Source organism: Episyrphus balteatus, chromosome 4 (assembly GCF_945859705.1).
Source record: "Episyrphus balteatus chromosome 4, idEpiBalt1.1, whole genome shotgun sequence".
Lineage (NCBI taxonomy): Eukaryota > Metazoa > Arthropoda > Insecta > Diptera > Syrphidae > Episyrphus > Episyrphus balteatus.
Window position 1 is genome coordinate 8,322,224 of NC_079137.1, and position 24,844 is coordinate 8,347,067.

General features: G+C 31.5%; 4 protein-coding genes across 4 annotated transcripts in view; all 4 read left to right on the plus strand.

Moving 5' to 3' along the window:
* The window catches only part of LOC129919442 (uncharacterized), a 472,931-nt gene that overhangs the window by 300,917 nt on the left and 147,170 nt on the right, over positions 1-24,844 (plus strand). The window lies entirely within an intron of this gene.
* LOC129919441 (mitochondrial import receptor subunit TOM40 homolog 2) lies at positions 1,944-3,440 on the plus strand. The gene is made up of 4 exons (XM_056000315.1): positions 1,944-2,319; positions 2,401-2,720; positions 2,861-3,085; positions 3,248-3,440. Exons 1-4 carry the CDS (start codon positions 2,038-2,040, stop codon positions 3,360-3,362), a joined length of 942 nt encoding a protein of 313 aa, XP_055856290.1. The 5' UTR covers positions 1,944-2,037; the 3' UTR covers positions 3,363-3,440.
* Positions 6,886-13,522, plus strand: LOC129919444 (uncharacterized). Its single transcript, XM_056000318.1, has 2 exons — positions 6,886-7,425; positions 13,404-13,522. The coding sequence occupies exon 1, from the start codon at positions 6,956-6,958 to the stop codon at positions 7,388-7,390; it is 435 nt and encodes a 144-aa protein (XP_055856293.1). The 5' UTR covers positions 6,886-6,955; the 3' UTR covers positions 7,391-7,425; positions 13,404-13,522.
* LOC129919439 (piggyBac transposable element-derived protein 3-like) lies at positions 11,388-13,266 on the plus strand. Its single transcript, XM_056000313.1, has one exon. The coding sequence runs from the start codon at positions 11,421-11,423 to the stop codon at positions 13,023-13,025; it is 1,605 nt and encodes a 534-aa protein (XP_055856288.1). The 5' UTR covers positions 11,388-11,420; the 3' UTR covers positions 13,026-13,266.

Below are 24,844 nucleotides of genomic sequence, written 5' to 3' on the forward strand. Positions count from 1 at the left end.
TACAATCTATGTATATGTGAATGTGTGTATGTGTTTACTTTGACAATGTCTTGCAAATTTACCTCTTAACCTAAACCTTAATGTAAACTATTCACCACCACCATCACCGTTAGGTACAAGATGCCGATGCAAAATACCAAAATACCGCACTATAACCCCGCTTGAGACACAAAAGCACAAACAATACCCCCCCGACCGCCATACTACAACCATCATCTCTATCACACGCCACAAAATTCACAATGGCCGCCAAACCAAATTAATCTGTTTTGATCAGAATGCATAATAAATTAATGACAAATGTAACATCAAACGTTAAATTTACATGCAATACAAACGCCATCATCAGGAATTTAACTCAAACTTGAGAGAATTGAAATAATTTTATGTGGAATTTTGTGTGTAAATGAGAAGGAAATTAATCATTTTTATACAAGTTAAAGCTACTTTAACATGTCTTATACAATGTTTAAAGGACTCATGTTCAACTCAATACCTAAAATTGTTGTCAGCGAATGACATAACATCTTTACTTGAGGTTTGATGTTAAAATTGATGTAAAATGAGAGATAAGTTGCTACTCAAACTAAAAAAAAATAGGACTTTTAAATCGAGAACTCTTACGTGGCAACCCTTTTTGAACGAAAAAAAAAATTTAGGTACATACATAACTATGTTGGTAGTTTCTTTGCAATTTTGTCAAACAAAGAAATGTTTATGATGCAAAAAGAAATCTCAGATAGCGTAAAACAATTTCAAACCATTGAAAGAACGTAAATCTAGAAATATGGTAACCCTATCGAAATGAAAAAAAATATTTTTTCGACAAAAAAGTATGAGTTTTTATATAGTAAAAGGCCAGTTGACACAATTTTGTATTCAAAAACTGTCGGATATCTTAAAAACCAAAACGACCTTGGCAACCCTACTCAAATTCTAAAAAAAAACAGTAATTTTTAAGTCAAAATGTATGATATTGATCAGGTTGGAATTTGATCCGATGACAAGCTAAGATCATAGAGCATGGAGCATAGAGCATAGAGCATAGAGCATAGAGCATAGAGCATAGAGCATAGAGCATAGAGCATAGAGCATAGAGCATAGATCATAGAGCATAGAGCATAGAGCATAGAGCATAGAGCATAGAGCATAGAGCATAGAGCATAGAGCATGGATCATAGAGCATAGAGCATAGAGCATAGAGCATAGAGCATAGAGCATAGAGCATGGATCATAGAGCATAGAGCATAGAGCATAGAGCAAAGAGCATAGAGCATAGAGCATAGATCATAGAGCATAGAGCATAGAGCAAAGAGCATAGAGCATAGAGCATAGAGCATAGATCATAGAGCATAGAGCATAGAGCATAGAGCATAGAGCATAGAGCATAGAGCATAGAGCAAAGAGCATAGAGCATAGAGCATAGAGCATAGAGCATAGAGCATAGAGCATAGAGCATAGAGCATAGAGCATAGAGCATAGAGCATAGAGCATGGAGCATGGAGCATAGAGCATAGAGCATAGAGCATAGAGCAAAGAGCATAGAGCATAGAGCATAGAGCATAGAGCAAAGAGCATAGACCATAGAGCATAGAGCATAGAACATAGAGCATAGAGCATAGAGCATAGAGCAAAATTGATTATTGCATAATCGGAAATTTGTTGCTTCGGGCAGGTCAGCAAGTTTTTGTCTAAGACGTGCTTTAAAATGGTGGTTTCAAACAAGCCCCAATTTGAACAAAACCTACCTGTTATTCGCCTAAGTTAGACAGTTTCTGAGAGAAAAGAATGAAATTTAGGTTGCCTGTATTCCCGGAAGATATCTGCACTGACGAACAAAGAAAAATGTCGAAAAAGTTCTAAAAAATTACCCAGCTCAAGGCTTCATTAAACGAGTTTTCTTCCAAATTAAAAATCAAAACCACTTTGCCCTGAAAATTCAAAAAGACTCTCAAAAAATTCAAATTCCTATAAAAAAAAAACTAAAAACATGACAGAAGATTTTAAAACAAAAAAATAAAAAACATTTTCTAAACAATGAAATGTGAATGGTGTCCCCGAAAATGCTTCCCTCGTTTCCCACCAAGCTATTTTGTGAATCCTGGCCGAACGGAATATCCAAATCCAGGCAACATCGAAGACCTACACAGTCGCACACATCAAATAATGCCCAAGTTCTTTGATGGAGTCGAACTAGGCTACCGCAACAGTTTGGCTCCCGAAAAGACCATCGAATTAAATTGGATTCTAAGTCACACTAGGCCTTCAGGCTTTCGTATCGGTGGAGTCTATTGCACTCGAAATCATGCTGATGTTTTGGTAAGAACTAAGAAGAGAAAAATATTTCCCCAAAAACCAAATATGTTTTCATTTTCCAACCACCATCATGTACACACACAGGAGACTCCAATGATTCATGCCGACATAAATCCAAGCTCTTTGTCATCGAATATTGGATTCGTGTACTATCCGTGGCAGAGTGTTCGCCTTGGGGCAGCATTTCAAAAATCAAAAGCTCTCTTCGACAGAACATTTACGGCCGAGGTGCATAGTCCGAGTAGCACGTACACGGTAAATCTCTACAATCCCTCCAAGGATCGGGGTCGGTGCACTTTTTCCGTGTTGCGAAGCGTCACAAACCATCTGGCCTTGGGTGGCGAAGTGCTGGTCGAATGGAATCAACCGAAACACATGAAGGGTGATATAGCTTTGGCAATGAGGTAGGTTTTTTTTGATGTTGTCTCTCTAAAATATACGAGATTTGCATAAACATTGAACAACGCACACATCTTTTTCTGTGAATAATATGTTCCACAAATCCTCTCTTTCCATGTGTGTGTGTGTGTTCGTTTGGATGTAGGTACGCACGACATCGGTATTCGTCGGCATTGACTGTCTCACGACAGGGATTCGATGTGAGTTACTGGCAACGGGTTCACCCGTCCATTCAGATGGGCAGCTCATTGGCATTCAACAGGAACACCCGCAAGGCCATTGCTACTGTGTGCTATCAGTGGGAGTTCCAGGATGCCACGGTTCGTGGCATGGTCGATTCGGATATGTCTGTTGGTTTTATGTACTACAGGTGGGTGTTCAATGTGGATTGTATTGTATTTTGTAGGTTGTCAAAGGGTTTGGGAAATAGGGTGGTCAATTTGACCTTCATTGGGGGTTTTTTTTATCGATTTTATTTTCGAATTATGTTTCGTTTCATTTCGAATTTATTTTTATTTTATTTTTTTGTCAGGACAATGTCACATATCCCGTGTGGGTTCGGACTAAGCCTGCTGTTGTGTGTCCCAAGTAATCGGTTTACCTTTGGCATTAAAATGGATTTGGATCCGAATTTAAAATGCGGGTAGTTTTGTGGAAAATGTATACTTTTTTTTTGTGGTAGACTGGGAGCTTTTTTTTTGTGGAGATATTGTTTATATTTTTAATAAAACATAACAAAATTGAAGTTTTTCTGTTTAATGAACTACAATGGTTTTTTGGTTTTTCTGTGCGTGTAAATAATAACTTTTGGGTTACTGTAAAATGTGCGCCTGCATCACTAATGATTTGGGCCATTCTTGCTTAACTTTATTTTTTAAATTAAAAAAAATTAACAAAATTTAATCATTTTTAATTGAGAACTAAATGAATACGTTCCACAATCCACAACACGTCAAAAATACTAGGTTTCAATACAAAAAAATCTTATAGAAATTATGTTTCTTGATGTGCTATAAAGCAGACGAATAGCAAAAAATAAATAAATACGTTCCACAACCCTTGAACATAGCGGACAAGAACTTTGGGCAAGAAAATTATGTACAAATGCCTTCCACAATCCAAAACACGTGAAAATTGATGTCTTTCAATAAAAAAAATCGTGAAGAAGTAATGTTTCTTGATGTGTTCGACTGCGGTCAGGAACATTATGGTGGGAATAATGGCTACGTTTCACAATCCACAACACCGCAAAATTATTATGTTTCAAATTTTTTTATAGAATTTATGGTTCTTGATGATTAATGACCTTGAAAAATACTAAAAAATAAATTAATACATTCCACACTACACAACATACAAAAATTGATGTTATTCGTAGAAAAAGGAGTTATGTTTCTTGAAATGTTCTAGAGCGCAAGGAAATTATCAATTAATATGTTCCACAATTTACAGCACATCAAAGTGATGTTTAAAATAATTACGTAGATGTATTTTTTGATACATCCTACAGTGGACGAAATTTTTTGCTCGGAAATAATAAATTAACATGTTCCACAACCCACAAAAAAAAAAACAAAAAATTTAATTGAAAAAAAAAAAACAGCAACAAAAACTCTGGTGTTCCAAAACCAATTTCGGGCTAGTAAATAATACGTTCCACAATTCACAGTGAATACGTTCCATAATCCACAAAAAAATGATAACCCTCGATTAAAATAAAACTTCAAGAAGTTATGTTTCTTGGGGTTTTCTAGTGTGGATTTTAGTAAAATATATGTAATTAAATACGTTCCTCAGTCCACAATAGAAGAAAATTGTGAAAAACGCTTACGTTCCAAAATCCACAAAACAAAAAATTGATAGTTTCGATTGATAGGAAAATATAATTAAATACGTTCCACAGTCCACAACACAAGAAAATTGAAAATTGTGATAAAAGTTTACGTTCCACAATCCACAAAACATAAAACTTGATAATTTGCGACTGAAACGCAAATGCAATTAAATACGTTCCACAGTCCACAACACAAGAAAATTGATGTCTTTCATAAAAAATCTTCAAGAATTTTTGCTTCTTGTAGTGTTCTATTTCGACCAAAAACTTTGTACCTATTTTGAAACTATAAAACAATACGTTCCACAACACTCTAAAATGTATATTTTTCGATAACAAAAATTGTTAAAAAGTTGTTAATTGATGTGTACTGCAGCAGTCAAGAATTTTGTGCTTGGATATAATAAACTAATACGTTCCACAACACATACAAATTGAAGCTTTTCAGTTTGAAAATAACTACGCAGTTATATTTCTTGATGTATCCTACAGACGACATTAACAGTATTCCACTTTAGCTATTGCTGGACTTTAACAATTCTTAAGAAAAAAGTTTATCTTAAAGGTTTGTACTATTTCTCTTAGCCACTCTCAACTCATTAAAACGACAAATTTCTTTAACTTCAAAACTGCCATCAATCATTAGCTTTTTTTGGTAATTAAACAAAAAACTCAAATAAACTGATTGAAGTAAAGTGAAAGTTTTATCTCACTCTCTTATTCTCTTTTCTCAATGTTGACCTTTGAACTCAACAAAACTTTGCTTATTACAACGAAAAATCATCACTCTATCTCTCTGTGTCTTAATGCAAATTAAAGATATCTCTGATGCTCATTTATACCATTACGACCATACCTTTTTTTTGAACTCCTTATTGAAAAACAAAAAAAAAAAAAAAAATGAAACGAAACGAAACTTTTCTCGCAAAAAAAACTTTGGCGTCTCTAAATCCACCTCTTATCATCGTTTGACAGTTGATTAACAAATTTTAAAAGTTTAAAATACACACACAGTCAAAGAAATGAAGAAAAAAAAAGAAGAACATTGTAGGTAAGTTTCAATTCGTCTGAAAACTTTTATCCAAACGCAAAAAAACGTTACTTCCAAAAACGCTAAAAGGACACAAAACTTCCTTTTTAGATTCGGTAAAGGTATATAGCGATCTTAGTCAACATTTTTAACTTAACGAGTTTATACCTTTTATCTCCTTCTCTTGGACTTTGGAGTAAAGATTCGGGGGTTATATTCACACACACAAGGAAGAAAAAAAAAATAAGAAAACTCTTAATTTCTATTTTTAATTTGCGTGATTATCTTCCACTTAAGCGATATCCTATCCAAGTTTGTTTTTTTTTTCTATTTACTCTTACAAAAAAAAACAGGACGAAAATTCTTTTTTTTTTTTGTTCTGGCGAACAACTTAAGGCGATATACCGTCTTCTAGTTCAGTTAAAGTTGGAGAGAGAGAGAGAAAAAATAACTCTCGTAAGAAAAAATTTTCGAAATTCCATTAAGGATAATAAATTTTGTAAGTGATACCGAAAAAGATGCGAGGAGAAAGTTTTTTTTTTTTTTTGCATCCACTTCTTCCTTAACATCATCCAAACAAACAAAAAGAACAAAAAAAAAGGACGAATAACGAAGAACACACATCCCAAGTAGGTACCTAAGCCTGTGTGCCATAAGTTCCACAAGGCTCTGTGCACATGGTGGGTGTTTGTTTGAGCACACAAAGGTGTGTAGCATACACATTTCCATCTCGTTTCAAAACTTAATTGCCTTACTCCTAAGAAGTTCTCTCTTCCCCCTTCTCAAACAATATTGGTCCTAGCCTGGTGTAACACACCTTCACAGAGGGTGTAAAGGTAATTCAACTTTCCTTAATAATTTCCTTATTTCTCTTAAGGCAAGGGCCGGAGTGTGTCAAGGAAGGTCTTGAAGTTTTTTAAGGATTTCGTGCTCTCATTTCTGAATGACACTTGTAGTTTTTAGTCATTTACACAAAATCAAAAGAAAAAGGGCACACTTTTCCCTCAGGGCCTTTGCATTCCCAAAATCAGCCCCTGGCTAGGTTACCTTCACAGGTTTGGAAGAAGACTCCAACTCCAATTCCAAAAACAACGACCAAAGAAAACGAACGACTTCTTATTAAAAAGTTTTTCTGCCAAATGGAAAATGTCTGCTCATATCGTGCCATTCCAGAAATTCTTAAAGACTTCCTGTTCCTCACAACAGGACCCGTTTAGAGGTTGATGATATTGAATTTTGCGACTTTTATTGAATACTTTGAGATAATTGAGTTGTTTTTCACTTTTTTTTTTGTTTTTTTTTTCTTCAAAAACAAAGGAGTTTTGGAAAGAATTTTCAGTTTTTATTTTAATTTTGAATCAATTTTTTTGCAAAAAATGTCCGACAAACTCTCCGACAAAGAATCCCAACTTTGCAAGACTATTCGTCAGCATTTTCAAAGTCAAGGTGTATTGGATGATATCAAATGTCAATTGCAACATCGTTTAGTTGAAATGATGCGTGGTAATGGTGATAAAGCTGATTGTCATGAGAGAAGACAAAAACCCAATGGAGACGACGACGAGAATAATAAGGAACAAGATACAAGGACTATATTAGTGAATCAGTTAATTATGGAGTATCTGCATTGGCATCAGTTTAATTATTCGGCAGAAATGTTTGCCATGGAAACGCAAATGGAAAGTTGTAATCCGAATAGGAAATTACTGGAGGCTGCTTTGGGACAATTTTCAGAGAAGGAAATACCAATTTTGTTGGAAATTGTTTTGAATCTTTGGAAGGAAGCTCAAGAAGGAACTACAGCAGCATGATGATCTGCTAAGTTTGATGGTTTTTTGGATTTTGGGTAAATTCCAATTATTATTTTTATAAAGTTCAAGTTAATTGATTAAAAATATTATGTCCTTTGATTGTTATAATTTTATTAAGCCTGTTTACTTAAAATATATGTATGTATTCGTCAAACTGGAAGGACGGGATGAACTTGAAACTTTTAGTCTCTTTTCTAAGCCAATTTTAAAAACATTTCTTGGATTCCTGTGTAGGTTTCTGGGAACTTAGAAATGGATTTATTTCAATCCTTTTTTAGTGGTTAGGAAGTGTTTGATAGTCTCAATGTCCTTGCCGGTGCTTTTGATTTTAGAGCCATTAAGATTTTCCAAGAAGAAATAATAATTCTATAACTAATCTCGTTTAGAGCTACGAAAGTTTTGTTGTCTGAGTTTAGGCAAAGCAGAACAATGGGCGAGAAAATGCACCAGTCCCGTATATTTTTTTTTATTGTTCAAGATCGAAGTCATGGTAGATCTACCAATTTAAACAAAGGTTCACAAAGGTCTAAAATTACAAAAATTGACCATACTATTTTAAATTAGTTGATTTTACGAAATATGGTAAATCTTCTAATGTACAAAGGATATCTCCTGGGAACAAACTAAGCTGGTTAGTTTCTAAAAATCAAACTGTTTGGAAATTTAATCGGGCACCACACGATAATGCTGTGTGTAACGCAACTGTGTAAAATTAAATACGATTCCGTCAATTTTTTTGGTTTCGTTATCGACTTATTAGTTTATGCAAGTTATATTATAGGGTTTCAAAAGTAAGGTTTCAAGCTGAATAAGGTCCTTTCTTTAATAAATATGTTTTGAAAGATTATAATAGTTAAAAACATATTTTCAAATAAATAATTATTAATTTCTTGATTTTTGACATTCTCGTTAACCGTTCAGCCAATGTCAATGAAAATTTTTGAACGAAAACGTTTTGCTTAGCTATGTTTTAAATTAAAGAATTTGTTTTAAAAATATTAAATCGGATTTATTTTTTTTTTGAAAATGGGTTTTTGAAATTTGTTTAAAACAAAGCATATCTACGAGCTGTGTTTTTTTTTTTTGAAAATGTTAGGTCAAAATCATATCAAAGGTTTATTAAGTAATTATTAAACAAAAAATATTATTTGTTGTTACATTTTTATGAAATTCCTTAAAAAAAAGTATAACTTTTTTGTTAAATTTGTTTCACTGATAAATTTAAAGTTAAGATATAAGGAGTTATTACCTGCTTATTGTATGTAATAGAATTACTAGGCGAAGCAATTTATATTTTTTTTTTTACCTATGTTTGCATTAAATTAGGGATTCAGTTGGGTATTCCTACGAGTTCCCCCTACAAAAGTGGTACTGAAATGTAGAATAATGTCCTACCTTTCAATATAACAGTAGGTATAGTTTTTTAACGTGTTTTTCCTTTTTTAGAGTCATACAGGGTGGCAGAAAAATAAAATGTCCTAATTTGATTTGACTAACATTTTATTAGAATACATACAAATTGAAATCTTTTTCCAAGAAAAATTTTAATGAAAATGTAAAATGAATGACATTAAGTAAAAAAAAAATAACACTGTCCCAAATTTGAGAAATTTATATTCTTAGAAAATCTCAAACTCAAGAAAGACATACAAAATTAAAAACTATACTTAGAAGCAAAAAAACGGAATCCAAAAATTTTGGAGTTTACATTTAAAATAACCATTTTATTTTTAACCACATTTTGTATGGAAGGGTACCCACTGTGCAATGGAGAATTTTAGTAATTGTAGCTTTAAAAAAAAATCGGAAAAAAAACTAAAACATAACATAACTTTTTTGAAAATTTGGATTTTAAACCCACGAGAAGTGAATTTTAAAACTTAAAACTAAAACAAAAATTGACTTATAACATAAGAGCTACGAAATTAATTTTTGTGAAAAAAAAATAAGGTACATTATTTGAAAGAAAAGGGCAGAGTTTTCGAAATTTGTATAAAAGGCCACTTCAACAGGTTTATTTAATTAAAAATATGTCAAATTTTATGTCTTCAGTACAGAGACCAGAAATAACAGTCAACCTTTATTTTCAATCGGTTTCTCTCTGAGAGTTACCACATTACTTTAAATAGTTTCGGTTAAGGTTTGAGATTTATTTTTAAAAATCAAAAATAAAGGTTATCGGTTGAGATTTATTTTTTTAAATATCTCTCAATGGTTGAAATTTTTACAAAAAAAAAATAAATGGAAAAGGTCAACCTTTAACCGTTTTCGCTGAAAATAAATCAAAAATGGTCAATTCAAAGGAAAATGTCGAATATGTCAAGAATGTCTTTATATTGCAAAAATAAATATGAAAAGGATGTGGCGGTTTAACATGGAAGATGATTTTTTAAAAATCTGACAATCTTCAAAGCGTAGGCCCATGACACAAGCTATCATTTGGCATCACTCCCCAAAATTGCTCTCAAGCGGTTTAGCTTCCAGGAGCGTTCAAAGATTCGGGGATTTTTCGAAAAAAAAATTTACCCTAACTTTCAAACGCGATTTTCTCGGGATTTTGAAAAAAAAAATCCAAAAACCCGATTATACCACTATCGGGTAGCTGAGAATATAAGCTTTCATATGGCACCACTCCCATGTCTCTAGGAATTGATACATTTACAGATGAGATTTATTTTTTTCTCTCAGCGATAAATCTCACTGGTTGACCGAAACATAAAAAAATACCGAAATTTTTCTTTTTTAAAAATAAAGGTTATTTTATGACCTTTATTGACAAATTAGAGTTATTAAGGAACCTTTCAAAAGGTTGAGATTTATTTCTGATCTCTGCTTCAGAATATTTGGGTAAAAGTATAACTATGTTAACAAATTAAAAAGTTTAAACTTTTAAAAATGTAAACATTTTAACCAAAATACAGTACTTCGAAAAGTAGCAGGTAAAATTTTAGTGAAAGATTTTGTCATTCACTAAGTATTTACCCCCCATTAGACATTTCTGTTTGTTTGATTTCGAAATTTTTTTTTTTTCTTCAAATATTGAAATACTGCATGTCATTTTTGTTCTTTTTTTTAAACGTTAGTGTCTAAGATAAAAAAAAAATAATTTTCAAAAAAAACCTTGTTATAATAAACTATTATAGAATTGGGTCACTGTGGTGTATGTGTAACATTTTTTTTTTAACCCTCTAATGCCTCACCCCGCCTCAAGGCGGTCTTAATTAAACAAGTGCCAAAGGTAGCGGTTTCTTGTTTTTTCAATAATCTGTTAGGCTTTACCTCTAGATTACATATTGTTTTGTGCATTGCTTTTTATTGCAAGTTCTTTGCGCTTGTTGTTCGCGATTTACATTCAATTGAAATTAAAAAAGTGGTATTTTTTGTAAAATAAATATTTTTTTAAAAACCTCGTTTTTCAAATTAAAAAAAAAAATCTAATATTGGTAAATTTCTATTGGAAAAATTACGAGTAAGTAAATAAATTATTTTTTGTTGATTTGTGAAAAAAAGTGATGTGCTGTTTCGTTCTTTGTGTCGTTCATGAGTGTTTTTTTGGAGCCCGCCTAGAGGCGGCCTCAGGTAGTTAAGTGTAATTTTTTTCTTCTCCCCAGTATATACTGATTCCAAGTTTCTCATGTAGATATGTCGAGAAAATCTTTGAGGAATCTTTTTAAGACGAAGGATGATAAAGCTGACCTTGTTGAATATTTTTCGAGTAGTGAAGATACGGATGGTGAAGATTTTGATGAAGATGATAATTTTGATGATCCAGATTTTATGTGTTCGGAAGACGAGTTTTTGATTGACGATTGCTTACAAAACAATCTAAATTCAACTGAATTATTGATGGATCCTGAAGTTGCAAGTCTGAATTTTAGCTCTTTTGCATCGTTGCCTTCCACGTCTGCTGCTGCACTTGCTACATTGCAATCAAATTCCAGTAGTGTTGTATCTGATGGTGTTACTCCACGTTCCAGGAAACGAAAACGATATTTCTACAACTGGTCAATTTATTGGGCCCTTTAATTGCATGCGAAATGATGCTCAGGAGTTCCGGTCTATTATGTGGAAGAAGAAAAACTTGCAAGTGCATGTAAATGAAATCATTTTTCGGGGTGAAAAAGAGTTGCCAAATGACGTCAAAGCTCTGAAAACACCATTTGATTTTTTTCAATACTTCTTGACTGATGATTTCTATCAACACCTCGTTGACCAAATGAATTTATATGCTTGTCAACAGAAAATCGAAGCTCGGTTTGTTACTAACAAACAAGAGATTCGTCAGTTCATCGGCATCATGATGTTTATGTCTGTGTACCGATATCCAAATGTTCGTTCTTATTGGGGAAGACATTCATTCGAACCAATCCGAAATGCAATGACTCGAATGAGGTTCGAACAAATACGTCAGTTTCTCCATTTCAACGACAATTCTACCATGGTGCATAAGGGCCAGCCTGGATACGACAAATTACACCGAATAAGACCATTGATAAATCATTTCAATGAACGTTTTGGGTCTATTCCTATGTTACATCGGCTTTGTGTTGATGAACAAATGTGTGCAACAAAAATGGGAGGTAACCCTACACGTCAATATATGCCAGCCAAACCACATAAATGGGGAACTAAGCTGTTCGTTTTATGTGATAGTATGGGATTTTCGTATGCTTGCGAGATTTACTCAGGTGCAGGAGATAATGTGGTGCCTGTAAATGCACCAGATCTTGGAGCATCTTCAAATGTCGTCGTGCGCTTGTCAAAACATATTCCAGATGACGTAAATCATATTGTATATTTTGACAATTTTTACACGTCAATAGGGCTTCTTACATACCTAAGAAGTCGAGGAATTTATAGTTTGGGAACAGTTCGATCAAATCGAGTTCCAAATATAAAATTATCCACCGAAGCGGACCTGGCGAAGCGCAAAGTTGAGCGAGGTTACTCGGAAGAATACGTTGCTAATGTAAACGGCATTGATATTAGCAGCGTTTTGTGGATGGACAATAAGAGCGTTCGACTTTTATCTACTTATTGCGGTGTTAAACCTTTTTTATCAAACATGTCAAACCCAGGACCTTCCACATCTTCACGATGGGATAGAAAAACGAAGCAGAAGATCGAAATTGACTGTCCATTTATTATAAAAGAGTATAATCGACATATGGGAGGTGTCGATCTAATGGATGGTCTTCTAGGTCGATATCACATTCGTATGAAAACAAGGAAATGGACAAATCGAATTTTTTTTCATCTATTGGATGTGGCGATGGTAAATGCTTATATCCTTTATCATAGGTCAAACAAGGAAGTCACCATTGAACTTCCAAATTTTCGATCAGAAGTAGCTGAGACTTTGTGCATAATTTCAACCGATTCCAAGAAACCTAGAGGCCGGCCAGTGTCATCACCAATACCACCACCTTCGAAATCAAAAAAGTCTTACTTTCCGACTTCAGAAGTTCGATATGATAATGTTGGCCACTGGTGCATATTTCAGGACCGCAATGGTAAGAAAACTTGCAAGCAACCGGGATGTAAATCGGAGACGCAAGCATATTGCACAAAATGTAAAATAAACCTCTGTAATTCTACCTCAAAGTCTTGCTTTATGACTTTTCATCAACGTTAGGTTTATTCTTGATTTTCTTTATTTTTCAGCATTTAAATAAAATATTTTGAATAACCCATTATGTTACACCTGTGTTATTTTTTTTTCATGATAAGACCTGAGCCCGCCTACAGGCGGTCTCCTTATTTTTACCTGTAAAAGGTGAATACTTTTATGTAATGAAAAACTGATTTCAGATTCGTGTTTATCACATGCATTTTAGTATATGCTGAATTTTTGAATCAAATACAAAAATAAGGCATTAGAGGTTAAATTGAAAAATTATTTTTTATGAAAATCCATGCTGCAATTATATCTCACACTCTCCTCACAATACAATTAAGAATTAATTATAAAATAAATATTTTTAAAATAACCAACAATTTTCTTTATTTTCAGGCAAAAAACAAATCAAATAATCCAAGTGTTTGAGTTTTCAAATTCTACTAAATTGTTCTTGAAAACACTAAAGATTTTTAAAAGAATAAAATACCACTTTAACATGCTGCAGATATCAACGAAGAAGTCTTTCATTCAAATAGACAGTTACTTAAAACTCTCTCATTCACACATACATATAAAAAAGGAAGCAAAGTAAGTACTTGCACAAACACTAATTGCACCCCAACAAACTAACTTATAAAATCTAGTTTGCTTGAAAAATTTTGAAAATCTCATTTTGAAAACTCTACTAAAAGGTTCAACATGAACCTTCAATTACAACTAAAAACCAAAAATAAATTTACACAGCCAAAACCGAAGAAGGACGGACCCTCAATGTCATATTCTCGCAGCTAGAGCATTGGGATGAGACATCCCATTTATTTGAGCCCTCTACTCTATAGAAAATGGGAGGTTAAAATGGGTTTTTAGGAAGAGAGAAACACATATAAAAGGGTTGGTGCGGTGCAATGCAAAACTTCAATTTTCAAAATTGACACAAACTGTACCTACCTCTGTCAAACTTACTCCCCCCCTCCCCCGTTAACACACAGAGAGAAGTCTTTATTCGTAGATATTTGTCTGTTCGTCGTCTGTGCACTGGATCAAAGTTCCTAATGCAATTATGCACTGGGATATGATTTCTCTATCAAAAAGTTCACCCCAGCAAGGATTCTCTTTCTCTCTCGGTGTGTGTGGTTGTGGAGACGCGGTGTGTGCGGCACGAGACAGTATATAGAAAAGTGGGGGTTAGGGTGGATTACATTGCTCCTATTATTTGCATTTTAAATAATCCACCGACAGATTTTCGTAGCAAATTTGAATTAGAATTCTGAACTTTTCGTCCTTTTGTCCCTTTTTGCACCAATATTCCACTTCCGCCTACTCCCCCTACCGACGACGACGGACAACCAACCGCCATCATTCATTAGAGATAGAATGTAAATTTTCCACATCCTGCGCCAATCGATCGTTCCATATAAAAGGACTCGAGGTTGTCAGACAGTCCGCCAGAGGGGGGTTATATTCCAGGACCAGACGTTTCTTTTGTTCGAGTCTATAAACCCGTTACAGAGAATGCCGAGGATGAGAATGAGAAAGACCATTGAGAATATTTATTAAATCATGAGTGTGTGTGCGTGGATTGTGATTGGTAATTGTATCCTATTGTGAGAATATTTTTGGATGTTATTCTGCCTGAATCGAGTTTGCAGGAAACAATGAATCCTTTTCCGTGTAACATGTTTATGCAAATTATGGTATTTTCCAATACGAAAACGAGGGGGTCCTCTGTGATGTGATACCCCACGAAAAGTTCTCTCCCAAATAAGCCAATAAAAATGATTGCACCTCGAGGACCATTCTACCCTGGCGCTAGGTTTGTGTGTGTGTGTGCTTGTTAAACTTTTCGATAGTTTGGGCTTTTTTGTTTTGATGGTGTACAATGCATTTGGGGCCAATTTTGTCCCGTCGTCATAGTCGTCGTGGTAGTTGCTGTAAACTGTATGCAAAGTTATTTCCATTCAGAGTTCTTCGTTTTGCGAGAAGGGAAATCCAGCTGTAACAACAGCAGTGGCACCATCAGTAACGAAAGACTTATACCAACCATGATTTTCAAAACCGATTTCGGAGTAATTTTCAAGTTGGTCACCAGAGGGGGAAGATGTGCTGCGGTAGAAAATATTCTCGTTGTCCCCTAAAAGTGTCGTTTTATTGAATTTTGAGTTCTTATATGAATTCTCTGGAAAGGATAGAGCTTTTGTAGTCGTTGACGTCGTTGTCAAACCCCATAGAAAGGAAGGAAGATTTTCTTTTTCCTCCTCCACAGCAGTGGAGAGATATTGTTCAAATATTCTCTCGAATGAATTGTAAATTGAGATTTTACGGTTGTAAGAATCCAAAAATGGCCAAAGGAAATGGATCATCGATTCTGGTCAATTGGTTGGTTTGAATGCGACAAGATTTTTGTAATATCCGCCCTTAAATATGACAATGACGTCTACACACACACAACGATGACATCCGATGGGGTTTCTTTTTTACTTAATTTTGTTTTATTGTTTTTTGAAATAGTATTCAAAAAGAGTTTTATGAAATTTATTCAGATTGACAGTTCAGTTTTTAAGCTTTGCAGAGGAATCTGCACTAATTGTTTGAGAATTAGAGTTTTAGAAACAAAGTTTGGAACCAAACATGTGAACTTGTAAAGTTTTTGGAATTAAATATTAGTAGTTTAGTGAACTGTCCTAAAAAGGTTTTATCATGCTTAAAATTTGTACTTTAATACTTTTGATCGAAAATGAAAAATTAGTATTAAAATTGAAAACATTATGTTCTTGAGACGTGCCATAGTAAAAAAAAAGTGGTTTTCTGTAAAGTCGGTTTTAGGACGATGATTTTACGTGATAACGTCATCAGAAAACAGGTTGTGTGCTTTTGTTTAAAAAAAATGATCTAAAAATTTTTTATTTGTGAACTTTCTTGTAAAAAAATGTATAAGATAATAAATCTTAAAGTAAAATACTTAAGCCAAATATTAAGACCTTAAATATTTATATTTGTATGTTTTGTAGAAAAAAAGAAAAACTTTTTGAAACCTACCTTTTTTTTTCTTTTCTCATTCTATCAATTTTTTTTTATTAAAAAACTTATAAAAAAAATTCCACAATTAAAAAGTTAAATATTTCTTCTAAAGAATAAAGCCATACATAAATTTTTAAAACACGTGAAAGGTATACGAATAATTTATTGAAAACAATCATTTTTCATGAAAAAAAAGTGAAAAAATCATTTTATATCAATTTTATACCTTCTGAAAGCCTATTGTTTCAGCTCAAAATATTCATATAAACTACGTCTGTACAGCATCTACAAAAAGAGGAAGAATTTTTTGAACAAAATCAATTTTCATAAAAAAAAGCTAAAAAATCAATCTTTTCTATCTTCTAACACCATTAAATCCATTTTTTTATATGACAATTTACAATAAATTTTATATGATCTGAAAGCTTATTATTTCACCTTTTATATGATGCTTCAATCATATTTCTACGATGCCTACAAAAAAAGTAAGAATTTTTTAAAGCTAACCATATCGAAATTTCAAACTGAGAATACGGTACTTCCCACTCTGGTGGTCGTGGTCATAGGCAATAGATCTGCACTGAAGTTTTTTTTATTTAGCATTGTGTAGCTTGTAGTAAATGTACCCTTAAGTGTGAAATATCAAATATAAGGTAATATTATTAGCATGCTTAGCAAAGTTAAATCAAAACTCTCCAAAAAATTGCTAAATATAAAAAAACACCCAAAATACCCCTTAAAAAATATGTGTTTTTCAGAAACTATCCTATTTCGAAACGCAGAGACTAAAAAAAATCCATATTAGACTCCTAGTTTTTCTTTCACTGTCTTTTGAATGACATTTTTCAAATTGTCAAAAAAATTTCCCTTACCTATAATCACTACTTTGTCAAACTTGGTTTTGAAATTTTCTAGAATATTTTCAATACCTTTATTTATCGATTAAAAAAAAAATTCAACTTTCTACAACGTCGCGTTTTTTAGGTGGAACGGGAGAAAATTTTTTTGTGGATGCTGCAATGGTTCATCGATTTAAAAGACGTTTTCACGTAAAGTGATTTTTTTTTACTGAAAGTGGAGATTTTATACGCAAATTATTTTATTAGGTAATTGTAAAAATTCGCAGGCAAATTTTTGAAATTATATCAAAAGAATAGTCAATGTTATTATAAACCTATGTATCGAAGCAGAATTTCAGGGTTTACTATAACAAAATACTTAGACTTAAAAAAAAAGCAATAAAAATATCGGTATGTGGTAGACTCTCTTCCCACTATCATTTGAACAAACAAAATAAAATTATTATTCAATACCTGCAATTTCCATTTAAAAATTGTATGTTTAAAAGCACCCGCTTACAATCAATCTGCAAACAATACTCACCAACTAACCACAAATTACCGGAAAAATTCAAGGAAATTGAACTTGTTTTGTCACGCCACACACTTAACCAAAAAAAAAAAGAAGTTAATTCAAATTTTAGATTTTTAGAAAATCGACTTTTGTTCAGGTTTTCAATCAGAATACTCTTATGTGCAGCTTTTAAAATGGACGTATTTGCATATTAATGTATTTGTCAAAATGGGTCATGATTTACAAAATATGTCAGCAATTCAGCATAACAAAATTGATGACATTTTTAAATTAATCTGTCAAAAAATTATACATTTTGCGATAACCAGCCATTAAGCTTAAAAAAAAAATTGCTGACAATTTCTCAGGCATCTGTAAAACCTCTTAAAGAACTAAAGTACCTATAAACTAATGCTTTTTGTGGGGAAGTGTAAATCACACTTTCAAACAATTCTAATTTGTCACACCCAATCAATGTCGAAAATAATTGTTCAAATGACATTTTATTGGCAATCTAACAATTTGATTGAAATCTATTTCAATAGTTTCACACAAACGTGCCTATATTTAACTGTTAATAGAGATATAAACGTGTATAATTTAACATTCAACAGGGGGGACTTGTTAAAAATAATTACTTGTATACAATAGAAATCCAATACATTGATTTGGTATCAGCAATTATTAGAGACTCAGCTAATAGTCTCTAGTGAAAAGGCTTAATACTGTTCTTTCAGTTCAATATTACAATGAAGACAACCCGCAGTCTTGTTGGTTTCATTGCATTTTTTGGTGCTGAATTCCTGCAAATAGAAGCTGAATTTAACTCAAAGTTTTTGAATTTCATCGAGAATTTGCACGAAGTTGAGCATTTCGAAAGTGTTTTTCTGTACAAATCATCTCAAGATCATATCTCCACTAATTTTGATGACCAATTAATAAAAGACTTTTCATCTTCACTCAGCATTCCAGTGATTCTTTCAACCGAAAATTCTTCATTTTACCTTAGGGAAAATTTTAACGAAAACATTTTAACTATTGTTCAATTTGACGAAACTGATTTATTTCTTCAACGTCTTCTAAAACATCTTCAACATCTTCGTTTCTGTAAGACGATTTTTGTACTGAAAAATTCCTCAAGAAATGACTTGGAACTGAAGAGTATTTTCAATTTTTGTTGGATGAATAAAATGCTGAATGTTTTAGCTGTTTTTCAAGACTTCTCAAGAACCTCAACTTATTACAACTACAATTATATCGATGATCTCAAAGTTGAAGAATTTATCTGGAAAAAGGAAGATTCGAGTGTTTTTCCAGAACGAATGCATAATCTTCACGGAATAAAATTGCCAGTTCTTTTCGGAGGAGAACAAGCAGGATTGATTATTTCAGAAAATTCTAAAGGAGATACAATTATTGGTGGTTATGTGGGTCACATCTTCACTTCCTTTGCCAAGAAACACAATGCAAAGTTCGATATTTCGAATGTTAAAACATCAATGTTTAGTGAAGATTTATATAAACTTATTTACAATGGAACTATTGAAATAACAAATACTGTTATGATGCTTTCACAATTTGCAATTGAATGGCATTCATATCCATTTATTATATTCGATTGGGGTGTAATGTTGCCGGTAGAACCGAATATCCCAATTTATAAAGTTTTTGCCTTTGTTTTCTATTTAAATGGATTTATTTTAATAATAGTTATGTTAATTTTACTATCGGTAGCACTTGGAGTTGCTAGTAAGCTTTCAGGATCGAAAGGTAATATCTTCAATTCTGATACTTTTCGTGGAATTCTTGGACAGTCATTTTCACAGGAGTCAAAGGCTGCTTTTAGTATAAAAATCATCTATTCATTAATATTTTTTCTTGGAATTATCATGGTAACTTCATATAATGCATTTTTTCAGTCCTTTATGACTCAACCACCAAAAGAAAAATCAATAAATAATTTCGAAGACTTGGAATTATCTGGTTTAAAAATATACGGAATTAAATATGAATTTGATAATTTATGACACCTAAGGCCTGATTTTATGAAAATATATTCCAACTCATTTCATAGTGAAACAAACTATGCGAAATTGAAAAAGTTGCGAGACACTTTAAATACCAATTATGCATTTGCAGTAACGAGTATCAGTTGGATGAATTATGAAAATCAGCAAAATTTCTACAATCAAAAATTATTTCGTTGGTCTGAAGAATTTTGTTTGTTGAAAAATAAATTACTAGCTATTTTTATTGGTGAAAATTCAAATTATAAAAATATTTTGAATTTGCACGTTTTGGAGATACAATCAAGTGGATTATTGGATTTTTGGATGAAAAGAAGTTTTAATGAACTTCTTAGTGTGGGGAAAGCTAAAAAGTTAAAAATTGAACCCCAGCAAATGTTACGAGCAATGAAAATTGAAGATTTAAATTGGATTTGGACATTGATGGTATTTGGTTTGATGGTGGCTACTTTGTGTTTTATTGGAGAAATTTTAGTTTTTAAATTTAAAAAAATGGAAATTGTCAAAAATTGATTAGTAAATAAAATTTTATTTGTGATTTTTGAAAAGTGTTTTTGCATTATCTTTTATTATTTTGTAACCAACTGATATCGGCTCTACTTTTGGAAACATTTGAATGCTAAGACAAAAAAAAATGAAAAATTAAACAAAAAAGTCTCCATAACAAAACGTGTGTTACATTTTGGAGATTTTTTATGAAGAGCATATTTTATAGTAGAGTAACTAAAGCAAATTATTAGGGAACCCGGCCGAACAGCTCTGATTTTGACGATTTTTTTTTTCAAAATGTAGGTAATTAAAAATACTTTAAAGTCTATAGATTAAAAATTGCCGATGTTACCGTATTGTTTTTTAAAATTAACATTAAAACTTTTTTTAACAAAACCATTTTTTTTTGCTTAAATTTCAAAAAACAAATGATAGCAAAAGATTCTCTAGGTAATTTAAGGAAAAAAAATATAAGGGGGTAGAGAACAATCTTCCATCGTTTAAGCGATAAATGCAATTTTCTCACAATCTGACTTTAAACACAAAAAAATATTTTAAAATACATTTTTAAAAAGCCAGAAGCTCATACTTATCTCTTAAATTTAAATTCACTAAATTTAATTAAGAGTTTTTGAAAAATTGTGTCCTCAAACTCAGAATTTAAAAAAAAAATGTTATTAAAAAAATTTTAAAATGACTTTTTTCCAAACTTTTTCTAATAAAATATGAATTTATTTTACAAAAATTTTTGTCCATAAATATTATCAGTTGAATTCTGAAGCAGAAAACGTAATATATATCACACTTTTGAAAAAAAAATTAAAAATTACTTCAATTTCAATGGGTTTTTTTTTGATAAAAACTGAATTTTTGCATCGAAATAATTAATTTTCTCAAAGACTATTTAACTTTCAACAGTAAGGGTTATTAAGTGAATAAAAAATAATTTTATGTTTAGATGTTGAACTTTGAAAAAAAAAATAAGATACATTTTTTTTTCAAAACTTTTATCAAAAAAAGTTCTTCGAAAATAAAATACTTTTTAATTTTTTTCATAAACCGTAAAACATATTGACATTTCATTTTATAATTTCAAATCATAATAAATGCGGCCAAAGAAATTTGAAAATGAATGCATTTTATATTACGAAAAAGTTTAAAAAATGACATCTTAAAATTTTTTCAATAATTTTTTTTTTTCAAAAATCTGAGTTCAGATATCATTTTTTTAAAAGCCCTTTATTCAATTAACTTAATTTTAATTTTACAAATATGACTAGGCTTCTAGCTTTTTAAAATTGTATATTTAAATATTGTAGCTGTTGCCGTTGTGTTCAAATATTTTTTTTTGTGTTTGAAGTCAATTAATAAGAAAATTGCATCTATCGCTTGAACGATGGAAGATTGTCCCTCACTCCTATATATATTTTTTTTCCTTAATTTCCTAGACAATCTTTTGGCATCAATTAATTTATGAAATTTAAGAAAAATTTTTGAAAAAAATTTGTTTTTGTTCACAAAAATCTTCAATTAAATTTAAAAAATCAAAACGGCAACACCGGCAATTTTTAATCTATAGACTTTAAAGTATTTTTAATTACCGACGTTTGAAAAAAAGATCATCAAAATCTAAGCTGTTCGGCCGGGTTCCCTAACATTGCCAATTTTTGAGCTTTAGTTACTCCACTTGGAGAGGTTTTTTCCAAGCTGTGTTTTAGGTCCGTTTGGTTTACTTCACACTACCGTGTGAATAATTGATGTTTTTCTAGATTTCTTTCGTTTTTTGATGTATCTTTTATCTTGTTAATTTCAACTTTTTTTATTTTTGAAAATCTTCATTGTTTTAGGAAAATTATAAATTACTTTTTCGATTTTTTTTTTATATTTTTGAAGAGTTTTTCAGGTAGCATTATTTTTAAAGAAATATTGATATAACTTGGAAAGGGTTTTCCTAGAAGTCGTATAAATGTTATATATACTTTTAATTGCGATATATACAATACAGGATGTCCTAAAAGTAATGGTCCAAATATAATATGGTGAAAAACCTTCTTATAATATTTTGAAATTTTGTAAATTGCCTAAGTTACTGCAGTGATTTTCTTCCAAATTGGGAGTTATGAAATTTCTGAGGTTTCCTGTTCGCAAAATTGAAATTTTATTTGTAGGACCAAAATTAACCAAAAAATTTTTTTTTTTTTTTGAAAATCAATTTTTTGAAAACGGTTTGATGATTTTCTAAAAATGGCATACCAGCTTTTTTTTTAAATCTTAGAAACTTTTTATATATAAAACAGTACTTTTAATAAAACCGCTTAAACGATTTTCATTTTTTTTTTCCAAAAATTCCTTCTTTTATAAGAAGAAAATATTTTTTTGAAAACGGGTTGATGAATTTTTTTGAAATTTCTTTTTTGATTGCTGATTAATATTTTTTATAATACGCTAGAGGTCTGGTTTCGATTCTCAGCTTTCCACCTCCTAAAGTAAATAGATTTTGTCAGGATCAAAAATTATTATTGACACGAAAAAGAGCATTTTGTAGTATTATGAAAAAACAACTAGTTTTGAAGAATTGATTTTTCAAAAAATTTTACATAAAAAAAAATCAAAAAATTATTTTTTGAAAATATTGGGCGGATCCCTCAGTAACACCCACTTTTCTCAATGCTTGTTTCTCGTAAATGGTGCGACCAATTTGTATGAAATTTTCAGAACTTTTTAATATGATAAAAGTATTTGAGAACGGCTCGAACGATTTCGCTGAAATTCTCAAAGTGTATTGTTTTCAGAGAAAGAAAAGTTTCAATAAAAAACCCGCTTACTAACAAGCCCACATTTTCTAATAATGTGAATGAAATTTTCAGGATTTTTGTGTTGTATTAAAACTTGTAACGAATTAAAATTGAAAAAAAAAGAAACACTTTTTTATAAATTTTTTTTATTTGTCAAATTTTACTTAACTACTTTCTTGTACAATATTTCGTCCATTCTTAAATCTAAAAATTACAATTTCTCCAATAAAACACAAAGTAGCCACCATCAAGCCAAATGCCATCAATGTCCAAATCCAGTTTAAATCTTCAATTTTCATAGCTCGTAATATCGGCTTTAATTCAATATTTAACTTTTTAATCTTCCCCACACTTAAAAGTTCATAAAAACTTCTTCTCATCCAAAAATCCAATAATCCACTTGATTGTATTTCCAAAATATGAAAATTCAAAATTTTCTTATAAGATGAATTTTCACCAACAAAAATTGCTAGCAATTTATTTTTCAGCAAACACAATTCTTCAGACCAACGAAATATTTTTTGATTGTAGAAATTTTGTTGATTTTCATAATTCATCCAACTGATGCTAGTTACTGCAAATGCATAATTGGTATTTAAAGTATCTCGAAGTTTCTTCAATTTCGGAAGATCTGTTTCACTATGAAATGAGTTGGAATAATCTTTCATAAAATTAGGCCTCAAGTTGTACAAATTATCGAATTCCGATTTGATTCCGTAAATTTTTAAACCATATAATTGCAAGTCATCGAAATTATTTATTGATTTTTCTTTTGGTGGTTGAGTCATAAAAGACTGAAAAAATGCATTGTATGAGGTAACTATCATAATTCCAAGTAAAAATATCAACGCATAGATGATTTTTCTACTAAAAGAAGCCTGTGGGTGTTCAGAGAATGACTGTCCAAGAATTCCACGAAAACAATCAAAATAAAAGAAGAAGAAGTTTAACTTTGATCCTGAAAGCAGCTTAACAGCAACTCCAAGTGATACCGACAGTAAAATAAAAATCAAAATAAATAAAATAAATGCATTTAAATAGAAAACAAAGGCAAAAACTTTATAAATAGGAATATTTGGTTCTACCGGCAACATTACACCCCAATCGAACATAATAAATGGATATGAGTGCCATTCAATTGGGTATTGTAAAAGCATCATTACGGTATTTGAAATCTCAATAGTTCCATTTAAAATAAGTTCATGTAAATGATCATGGTAGATTGATGTGTCAACATTCGAAATACCGAATCTAGCATTGTGTTTTCTGGCAAGGGAATTGAAGATATGGCCGACATAACCTCCAATAATTGTATCGCCTTTAGAGTTCTGCGAAATGACTAATCCTGCTTGTTCACTTCCAAAAAGAACTGGCAGGATAGTTCCATGAAGATTACGCATTCGATCTGGAAAAACACTCGAATCTTCTTTCGTCCAGATGACTTCTTCAATTTTGAGGTCATTGATATTGTTGTAATTGTAATAGGCTAATGTTTTTGAGAAGTCTTGAAAAACAGCTAGAACATTCAGCATTTTATTCATCCAGCAAAAATTGAAAAGGCTCTTCAGTTCCAAGTCATTTTTTGAAGAATTTTTCAGTACAAAAATTGTCTTACAGAAACGAAGATGTTGAAGATGTTCTAGAAGTTGTTGAAGAAATAAATCAGTTTCATCAAATTGAACAATAGTTAAAAAGTTTTCGTTCAACTTTTCTTTCAAGTAAAATGATGAACTTTCGGTTGAAAGAATCACTGGAATGTTGAGTGAAGATGAAATGTCTCTTATGAAATTGTCATCAAAATTAGTGAAGATATGATCTTGAGATGATTTGTACAGAAAAATGCTTTCAAAATGTTCGACTTCGTTCAAATTCTCTATGAAATTCAAGAACTTTGAATTAAATTTAGCTTCTGTTTGCAGAAATTCAGCAGAAAAAAACGCAACGAAAACAATAAAACTGTGGTTAATGTACTTCATTGCAGGATTCAATTGAAAGAACTGAATCAAGCCTTTCCGTTAAAGACTATTAACTGAGTCTCTATTTGCTTTCAATCAATATATATTTAATTTCTATTGTTTTAAACTCATTATTTTTAACGAGCCCCTCAATTAAATGTTAAAATGTTGTTTTTTATTGATTCAAATCAATATTC

Bases quoted from the DNA above. Each gene is read 5' to 3' on its own strand.
- LOC129919441 (XM_056000315.1), top strand. From the start codon at position 2,038: ATGAAATGTGAATGGTGTCCCCGAAAATGCTTCCCTCGTTTCCCACCA. The intron at 2,320-2,400 runs GTAAGAACTAAG...GTACACACACAG, and splicing joins GAAATCATGCTGATGTTTTG to GAGACTCCAATGATTCATGC. The intron at 3,086-3,247 runs GTGGGTGTTCAA...TTTTTTTGTCAG, and splicing joins GTTGGTTTTATGTACTACAG to GACAATGTCACATATCCCGT.
- LOC129919444 (XM_056000318.1), top strand. From the start codon at position 6,956: ATGTCCGACAAACTCTCCGACAAAGAATCCCAACTTTGCAAGACTATT.
- LOC129919439 (XM_056000313.1), top strand. From the start codon at position 11,421: ATGCGAAATGATGCTCAGGAGTTCCGGTCTATTATGTGGAAGAAGAAA.